A 10,655-nucleotide genomic window follows, 5' to 3' on the forward strand; every position below is an offset into this window, starting at 1 on the left:
CTTGTGTCTGATGGCAGAGTGTTGAGAATTGTTTGTTCGGATGGGTTTTGATAGCAGTTCAGTGGATGAGCCCTGGTGGGACGTGAACACTTCCGTTTCTTGGGGGGTCATTCGGATCATTGCCATGTTTGGTATGAGTGATCAGTAGCCGATTGTTGGATTATGTCTGGAGAGAATCAGAAGGGTTGGTTTTCTTTCGGGATTGGGAATCCCTGTTTGGATTCAGGTGTCCAGAGGGGGAGGGGGTGATTGTTGTGTGGTACGAGATCCTATCGATGGCGCTAGATCTATATGTTGATGAGGAGCGATTTCGAGGGAGAAATCTAATTTAAGTGGGGAGAATTGTAACATCTAGAATTCCAGGTATCATAATTTAATTATTTATTTTGGGCACAGAAGAGGGACTCGACGAGTTGGCGCTTAAACTCATCGAGTAGGATCGCGATTTGCTGACTTGATTTATGAATGGACTCGACGAGTCGGTAAGGCGACTCGACGAGTCCGAGCTGTCGACAGAAAACCCTAAATCTTTGTGCTTGTGCCCTATTTAAGGGTCCTTATAGCTCTCAGTTGCGGCTACCATTCCAGAGAAAAGAACCCTAGTGAGCTTGAGAGTATAGCGTGAGAGGAGGAGTCATCTTGAGCCTTTTCGGGGTGATTTTGCAAAGGAAAAGAAGGGATTCAACAGGAAGGACCAAAAGAGGTTGTGATTCTGAAACATTCAAGCAGGGATCTCCATTTTGAGGTAGTGATTCGACCCTTTCTTCTATTTTGTGTAGAGTCCTTGACTCTAGGGTTTTCTTTACCCTTTCTTGGTTAGAATATGATGCATATGAGGTCCCATTAAGAAATAGACATTGGATTTGGACCTTGAGAGGTCCAGAGAGCCTCAGCCTATCAGCTTCATTCTGTTCCATTGGAGTTGTGAACCTAGGTTGCTATTTTAGGAGCTATTTCTTCAAATAAGGCCATATGAGTGTTGCATGAGCTTAAAGATTGGACCTTTACGTGATTATTGGGTGTTAGAAGTTCAGATCTACAGGTTGGAGAAACAGATCTGACCTCAGAAGTTCATTTGAGTGTTGCCATGGAGGGAACTCGCCGAGTCCATAAGGGGACTCGACGAGTCGAGTTGGGTTTCCCCGCGATTCATGACCCGTGGTAACCCGTCGAGTGAAGGGTTAACTCGACGAGCCGAGTGAGGCCATAGGAGGACTCAGAGGACACACATGGACTCGCAGAGTCACCCAGGTGCACTCGACAAGTCTGGTCAAAGTTGGACCGTTGATAGGAGGGTCCCGCTGAGACACATCGACCGGAGGGTCATACTGTGATATAGCCTTGAGTGGCGTATGTGTTGTACATGGTATTTTGGGGAACTCACTAAGCATTTATGCTTACCGTGTTATGTGATATGTGTTATAGGTATTAGCGAGGATCACGGGAAGCAGTCGGCATGATTTGTACACACTAGCAGGAGATTATGTTTTTGAGATTCTGGGATATGTTTTATTGAGATGACATCTGAAAAACATGAGATTTTGAGAATGTTATATGAGTTTTATTGTGTTTGAAAAATGAAAAATTGTTTTTAAAATTCACGTCGTTACACCTTCCCACTTCGCCAACGTTCCCTGCCTTCGGGCAGTTCCTTTTTTCTGGTGACCCACCTCGCCACATCCGTAGTAAGTCTGGCCCATACCAACGCCGAGGACTTGGTTGATTGGCCTTGCCAGAGACTTACAGAAACGGGCAGTGTGCCCTTTCCTGTTGCAGTTAGCACACTGCATTTCCCGGCAGGGTCCATTATGGTGAAAGTTGCACTTGTTGCACATGGGCAAACTTCCAGCTTACTGCTTCATCGGCACAGTAGCAGTAGGTGTTGGCGCTGCATGAACAGCCACTATCTGTTGCTTTTTGGTAGAGTTATGTGTTGCTTTGTTCTTCTTGTTATCCCAAAACTTCCGCTTATTGTCAGCGACTTTTGATGGTTCTGGGATAGCTAGGGTTGTTGTCATTGTCGGGGTGCAGACTCCATGATCAATGAGGCGCTGTGCTAGTCGCTTGGAACTGTCAAAGTTAGTGGGATTTGAAGCTAAGACATTCCCTTGGAATGGAGGCATTAGCCCCCAGATATACCTCTTGACTTTCTTTCCCTTAGTTGGGACCATTCCCGGACATAGAGCCACCAGATCACTGAACCTGGCAGTGTAGGCAACTATGTCAGAGCATTTCATGTTTAGGCTCCAAAGTTCTTGTTCAAGTTTCTGAACCTTGCCCCTCGGGCAGTACTCTTCAATCATGAGCTCCTTCAGAGCTTCCCAGCCCATAGCATTAGCCACTATCAGGGTTAGTGACTTGACATGGCTATTCCACCATGTCAGGGCTTTGTCCGCGAAGGTGCAGGCAGCAAATTTAACTTTGCACCCTTCCAGACAGGAGCAAATCTCAAAAATCGACTCCATTTTGTTGAACCATTGCGAGAGGGAAATGATTCCACCAGTCCCATTAAAGGTCCTTTTCTTATAGTTGCTGAAGTCCTTATATGAGCACTCCCTAGAGCGCACTGGAGCATCACCTTGAGTGGAATGCACGGTTGTTCCACTCTCGCTAGTACCACTAGAACTGAATTGAGCTAAGGCTGTCGAAACAGCTGCAACCACTGCCACTTGGATAGCTGTTGGATTATATTGTGGAGGAGGTGGTGGTTGAGTTGGAGTTATCGGAGGGTTATTCGTGGAGAAGGACATGGAGGAATCTTTCAACTAAAAGCCTACAAAGATGAAGATGATGGTATGAATTCAATTGTGAGAATAATGAGAGTGGTCCATGGACTAAGTCTCCATAGCCCGACAGAACAGATGAGAGTATGGATGAAATAGAGATCTAATAGTAGAAGGATGAAAGCATTTGGATAAAGATTTCCCAAAAGATTAGATGTCTCCCAATAATATTGGCATTAATAATGTAATAAGTTCGGGGAAAATGACCTAGGAGTAGATCTTACATCAAACCATAACAAGAAAATTTTGACTGCATAGAGACCTAGCAGACTGAAAGTCCAGGGTCTTTAATACGTGTGAAATTAATACTAGACTCTATACATAGACCTAATTATGTCCAAAAGACAGAGTATAGTAGACTCTACTTGCGACGAGAATCGCTCGGATGAGCCTTTGATTTTGCCAGATAACGCTCCATTTCTAGCATAGGCCTTTCGAACGTTGCCTGACGTGCCTGATGTTCCCTGAATTCAGCTTGGGTTGCAGTAAGTTCTCTTTGCAGGACCTCATTGTGGTCTAGAGTTCCTCCAGGAGCAGCTTGTAGATGTCGAATGCGGACTATGTTGACTCCCGCATCGACATCAACTTCCATAACTCAGTTGATGGTTGCCCTACCTTGCTCGCCATTTCGAGCAATCCTGCGAACCAGAATAGGCAGGATTCTTGCTACTAAGCCTCCCTCGCTCAGATTGTTGAAGCTTCTGTCTCCATTGTAAGGTAAGGGTTGACCCTGCTCTTGACTCCATCTGCCTAAGTTCTCAGCCCACAGAGGCATCGGGACTTGAAAAGTCAGACGAGGGATAGGATTTGGGATTGGAGCCACTAGGGATAGATCATTGACTTTTGGCTCGGAGTCAGTATCCTCCAGGAAGTTTTTCGCGAAGTCATCATCCAAAGGAATTGAATGATTCTCTTCTGGCTCTACATCGAGGCATCCACCATTACCTTGGTTGGGAAAGTACGAGTCGTCGGGGAGATGGAATCCGGCCATGTTATCTACGCGAGAATAGGGGTAAAATAAATAGTTAATAGACGTACTACTTAAGATAATTATAGGATGATCCTTACTAGTTACTTCAATACTTGCATAGTGCATAACATTCATATGTAACCAAAATAGGATAGACATTCAAATAAGTGATCCTAACTCTAAGTCCACAACCAAATGAGGAATAGGAAGTAAAGCAAAGATCACAGATTCTAAGTCTATGACACCCTAGTCACATATAACCTTAGCGTATTCACTCAGCAACTATTGACCTACTAATAAAGACCTTTTAGTTCTCAAATAACTAATTATAGTAACACAAAATACTCCTCTAGTATTTTAAGTTTATGTTTTGTTCTAAAGTTTTCATTGTAGTAGTGTTGGTAAGTTTTTAGACTTGCTGTAACACCACAACCATTCCTAGGCACATGCTAATCACTTCTCGGAGAGATATAGTTGATCACGCTATATCACTCCTAGATCTGATTACACGTCCCCAAGCCTAGTTGTGTTGTCCAACAACCACAATACTTTTGTTCTATTCTAGTATGAAACTGATCCTAGTATGAATGCTTATACATATACTTTAGTTAACTACTTTATTATTTAAAAAGTATAAAATCTTGGTCATAGTATTTTAATCCTGATGTGTTTATAGCTGTATATCTTTTATGGGTTGATATAGTTAAATCACTAAAAACAATGCTCTGATACCAATCTACCGCACCCCCAAACCAGAACGGCGGAAATGTTCGGGGGCGGAGGACGTCATGTACAATATCATAAGAATGCACAATAGTAAACAAGAAACAACATCATCCATTGCATTAATAATATAGTTTAATACAAGTGTGTTTTGTGTATAGTTTGCAAGACACCAAAATATGAATCAAACTAAAAGACGAGTCTCGAATGTGCTCCGTCTTCTCAAAACCTGGTCCAGTGTACCTGTCTACTGGTGACCTGAGAATACAAGTTATTTTGAAAGAGTAGATCATCATTTAAGTTGGTGAGTTTATAAGTATTTTAGTGTCAAATGTTTGTATAAGTTTTATGAAAGTGTTTGTAAATGTTTGTAAGTGTTTGATGTAAATGTTTGTATCTCCTAGAAAATCCTATATTTTCTACTTATAATGAAATGTAGTCTTCTACCAAGACCTGACTGTTTTGTATGTTTGTTCTTTTGTAAAAGTGAGTGGTTTTCCCAAATATGACTATCATTACCAAAAATATAGTTTACATTACCGTTTATGTGAGAAGGTCACAATATGAATGTAATGGGAAAATGACGATGTACTAGTATTGTATATAGTAACTACCATTGTACTACCTACCTTAAACCAATTGTTTAATTAAGGTAAAATGTGACGAGATTATAACCATACTTGATTGACTAGTAAAACACGACGTTCGAAGACATTGAAATCGTATGACATTCGTCACCCGTAGACCTGCAGGTCCCACTGTAGCTAGCAGCAAGGTGTACGATGGTCAATCCCGTATAGATCTATACACAAATTCACGTTCTCCCTCCAGGAGACTCTGGTTAAAAAACGTGACACAATAGTAAATTTCCATGCCATGAACTAGTGGTTCACATTAAATTTATAGTGTTCTTTTATTAGTGTAGTATGTTCTTTCTATTCTAGTGTATAGTATGTTCCTCCCTGTTTCTCGTTATAGTTAGTTCTTTCTGTTTCTCGTTATAGTATGTTATTTTTATTTCTCGTTATAGTATTTTTGAACTAACTCATATATGAACCGACTCTTGTATGTTTCATTGTTCTAGAAATAGTGAGTAGTAATTCTCTAAACTATACCTATTATAGTTTACTAGTACTATTGTTTGAATGATTGATCATGTTTGTACAGCTTTGCTACCCAAAGATATTGAACTCATTGGAAGAACTTTTATATCTATACACATATACATAATATATAACTAAGATCCAAACGACACTCGGACAAATAACCGATACCCTAAGTCCACAACCAAACAAGGAACAGGAAATAAAGCGAGTTATCAGTCCTAAGCCCTTTCAACCTTATAACTATATCTATATAGACATGATTTTGACAATATATAAGTTTAAAAGAGTTTACCATATAAAAAAGTTTTAACCATTTGAATGGTTACAAATGACTTGATGTCAGTTTATAAAATGTTTTGAAATAGTTTGTTTGATAACACAGTTTTGAAGTATAAGAATTCCACTTGTTTGATAACATAGTTTTGAAGTATAAGAAATCCACTTGTTTGATAGTTATTAATCACATGTGATTGATACAATAACTATAATGTTTTCTAATTGTATCCCCCCCCCATAAAATCATTCAAAATCATTTAAAAGATAAGTGTAGGGGTGTGAACTCACCTATAGTGGGTGATTCGCATGTAAGATTGATATAGGATGCTAAGTGTCAAGTGAAGTCTCGAGCACAAACGGATCCTATTAAGCATATAATGACACATGTATGTATATAATTAGTGTATATAACAACTAATCATGTATTGGAAACATCCCTAGGGACTAGGAATCACTCAAAATGGAGTGTATCAATCACATATGATTGGTTTAAGAGAGTTTACAGCCACACTACAAGTGTTAACGACCATAGGGGTATTTACGGTCATGACATGAAGGGTTTACGACCATATGAAGAGTTTACGGCCGTAAACTCTTGATGTTTGTGCTAAAATGGTGTTTGTTTCCTGAGGCTTCAAGAGTTTCGAGTGTTTAACAAGAATATGGAAGGATACCTACGATTTGGAAGCTATTGGGAGTTCACAGCCACCAAGAACAAGTGTGTGTTCTTGGTGTTCTGGGTGAAAGATGATGATCTTGAAGATCTAGACACAAAGTAATGAATTCATGGATGAAGTCATGTGGTTTTACTAGATCAGGAAGGTTATCAACAAATAAAGAAGGAATCACTTACAACTTTGAAGAGAAATGGAAGTGTTCTTGATGATACTTGAGAGAAAATGAGTGTTCTTGACTTGAAAGTGCGAGAAGTGAAGAATAATAAAGGTATATCATACTTAAGAGACTAGTTCACGGCCAAACAAGAGTTTACAGCTGTAAGCTCTAGTTTGCAGCCGTAAAATCCATATGATGGAGTTTTCCGGCTTGAATGTTGCATAATGAACTCTAGTAGATACTTCCTAACACCCAATCCTCGAACGTACTAGGCTTTGAACACTCAAATAGACCCTTAACAATGCTAAAAGATAGCAGAAACAAGTCTGACTTTTGATTGAATTCAATGGCTTTACAAGATAGAAATTTCGGGTTGTCACACTCTTGTATCTTGTTAAATGTTTGGTATTATCTTTTCTTACTTTGTTTTCTTAAGTTTATCCATGCTAGGCTAAACTAAACTTTGTTGACTTTGGTGAAATCCTTTGAAGGTTTGTTGAATGTTGAAGACTCCATGAACTTGTTCTTGAATCTTTATGAGAATGTTTTGTGTTTTAACATCTTATTACTTCTTGTACGTTTTTATTCATGAGTTTAAATGCGCTTATGGTGAATAGTTTGCTAATTTCTTGATTAAGTAAAGGATCCTCAAATTAGCAAGAAACAAGTGATTTTTGTGTTAGTTTTGCTTCACACAAACATAAATTTTTTTATTCCAACATGGAAGTGAAAACATTTGACTCCTCTACGATTTGGTGACTTTTTGGCTCTTAATGCTAGTTGACTTTCACTAATTACATGCTTAATGGAAATTGTGACTTTGACTAAGGAAATTGTTATGAGCTTCTCTAAACATTTTAACAACTAAGAAAAGTCTAGGTAATCTCAAGCTTCTTGTATTACGATAGCCAAATTAAGGATTTAAAACAAGTATTGCACCATTGGATTCTAATGATATGTTCATCAAAAGTCAAAGAGAGGAAACCTAAAGTCAACCATCTTTATCTTATTGATTTCATATCAAAAACTTATTTTTGTTGAATTGACCATTTAAATCTTAGTTTAATTATAGTTTTATTTCAAGTATTTAAAAAGATCAAAACCCCCATTTTTACTTTTATTGTCAATTACAAGTATTTTTACAAAGAGATTTTTATAGATTTACAAAATTGAACCAATCTCCGCGGATTCGACCCCTTTAGCACTATACACTATTTAGGAGTAAAAGATTTAGGGTTATTAATTTTGTTGGCCTCGACAACCACCAAATTTTGGCACCATTGCCGAGGATTGGCTTATTTTTAATCAATTTGTTTCTTTATGCCCAGATCTCAATATACAGGTGCTTTGATTTATAACCCAGAAAATGAAAAAGAAGCAAGGAGTTTGGCGAAGGAAAATAGAGTAGAACGTGGTCAAACTTCAAATCCTCATGAAGACCCGGAGGTTGAAACTGCTTCCTCTAGTGACACCGAACCTGACTCTAGCCTCGACCCTTGCCAAGAAATTCCTAAAACACCACCCCAATAACAAAATCCACACATCATAAACCAAATTCCAATGGTGGAAGGAGAAGGACCACCCGAAAGTACCTATAGACAAATGATGGAAATCGATGTTACACAACCTCCAATCGGTATCAATTACCTCGTTTTGGAAGGAGGTTTGGAATTGAAGTCAAGTTTAGTTCATCACCTTCCAAATTTCCGTGGATCGGAGAATAAACACCCACATAAACACTTGAAGATGAGCCACATTATTTGCACAAGCATGAAGCCACAAGGGTCAACCGATGACCAAACCTAATTAAGGGCATTCCCCTTTTCATTGGCCGATTAAGCAAATGATGGGTTATTTTATCTTCCATCGGCGTCAATCAACTCATGGATCGATACGATAGAAGATTTTCTTGATATGTTTTATCCCACTTTAAGAGTCTCAAGTCTTAGAAATGAGATTTGTGGAGTCCACCAAGGTCAAAATGAGACTTTCCATGATTATTAGGAGATGGTTCAACAACTTGAGCTATAGTTGTCCACAACATAAAATTCCGGAAAAACTCCTCATTCAACACTTTTATGAGGGACTATTACCGATGGTGAGAAGACTAGTTGGTGCCGCAAGTGGTGGAGATGTCTTTAGCAAAACTCCACAACAAACAAGACAAATCTTCAACACTATAGTCACAAACTCCCAATATTTTGGCTCACGCCAAGACATGAAGATAGACACGCCTAAAAAGGTAAATGAAGTGGTAACAACAAGCCTCGAATCTCAACTTAAAGACTTGACATCCATTGTCCAAAAGCTAGCCATGGGACAAACTCCACAAGTGATTTTTTGTGGAATATGTGCAACAATGGGACATCCTACGTATGTGTCCCATTCTTCAAGAAGATACGGAACATGTAAATGCCACGGAGTTCCAAAACTACCACAAAAAACCATCTGGTTACCAAAATGCTTACAATTCAAGTTGGAAGCCAAATTCCAATATGAGCTACAATCCAAGACCATTGCCTTAAAATGCATTGGTTAGACCTTCCTACCCACCACAATAACCCCATTACCAACACCAACAACCTCATTATCAACCCAAACCACACCCTCCGCATCACTAACAACCTTCTCAATCCCAAATAAGTAGCTTTGAAATGTCTCTTGAAGACATTGTCAAATCTCTTGCCACTAGTACCCAACAATTCCGAAAGGAGACAAGGACTAGTATCTCCAACCTTGAAGCACAAATGGGAGATATAGTAACATCTGTAAGCAAGTTGGAGTCCCGTGGCAAATTACCTTCTCCAACCGAAAAGAATCCTAATGTCAATATAATGACATTGAGAAGTGGTAACCAAACCGGAGAGAGTAGTTTACAGAGGAAGTCAAGCGAAGATGAGGAAGAAATAGAGATCACTCCCATTGAGGATACTATTATCAAGAATGATACGCAAGTTGGATTTCCAAAGAAGACTACCCCTCTAGTGACTCCAATAGCCACTCAACCACCATTCCCCTACCAACTTGCAACCTCAAAGAAGAATGTGGAGGAGAAGGAGATCTTGGTCACCTTCCAAAAAGGTGAAAGTAAACATTCAATTACTTGATGTGATCAAACAAATACCTATATATGCAAAATTCTTGAAAGAACTTTGCACCAACAAGAGAAAATTGAAGGTAAATAAAGAGATTTCAATGAACAAAAATGCATTTGTGGTCTTACAAAGAAAACTTCCAGCTAAGTGCAAAGATCTGGGAATGTTTATGTTTCCTTGAAAGATAGGGGATGTCACTTTTAGTAGCGCCGTGATCGATCTCGGTGTCATGCCCTATTCATTAAATGAATCGTTGAATATGGATCACTTAAGTGAAATAGGTGTCATAACTTCTCTTGCGGATAAATCAACTGCTTTTCCTAGAAGATGTTTTGGTGCAAGTGAACCAATTGGTCTTCACGATGGATTCTATGTAATTGATTTAAAAGAACAAGTCTCCTCCAAATCGGCTCCAATTTTTCTTGGGAAACCATTTTTGAAGACGGATAGAACAAAAATCGATGTGTATGCGGGAAGTTTAACAATGGAGTTTGATGGTGAAACAATAAGCTTTAACATCTATGATGCTATGAGATATGCTAGTGATGTTCTATACTTGTATTTTGTTGATGTTGTTGAACCACTAACCTAAGAGTTGTTTGAGTTGTCTACTAGTGATGTGTTGGAGATTATCCTAAGCAAGGGATTTGATTGTGGGAAGCTAGCCGAGAAATTGAAGCTTTATTCTTTAGATCCGGAAGTTGAGAAGTTGGTCAATAATTTGGAGGTGAAGAAATCCACAAGATTTGATGTCATGAAAATTGAATTTCCCTCAACACATACAAAGTTAACCCCTTCCCTTGTTCATCCACCAGAATTGGAATTCAAAGTCCTACCTCAATACTTAAAGTATTTTGTGACAACCCGA

At 39.0% G+C, this 10,655-nt stretch overlaps 1 protein-coding gene across 1 annotated transcript; it reads left to right on the forward strand.

Annotated features, from left to right (window-relative positions):
* Positions 1–9,346: 9,346 nt before the first annotated feature.
* Positions 9,347–10,379, forward strand: LOC111918209 (uncharacterized). The gene is made up of 2 exons (XM_023913869.1): positions 9,347–9,779; positions 9,976–10,379. Exons 1-2 carry the CDS (start codon positions 9,347–9,349, stop codon positions 10,377–10,379), a joined length of 837 nt encoding a protein of 278 aa, XP_023769637.1.
* Positions 10,380–10,655: the final 276 nt, after the last annotated feature.

Source organism: Lactuca sativa, chromosome 9 (genome assembly GCF_002870075.4).
Source record: "Lactuca sativa cultivar Salinas chromosome 9, Lsat_Salinas_v11, whole genome shotgun sequence".
Lineage (NCBI taxonomy): Eukaryota > Viridiplantae > Streptophyta > Magnoliopsida > Asterales > Asteraceae > Lactuca > Lactuca sativa.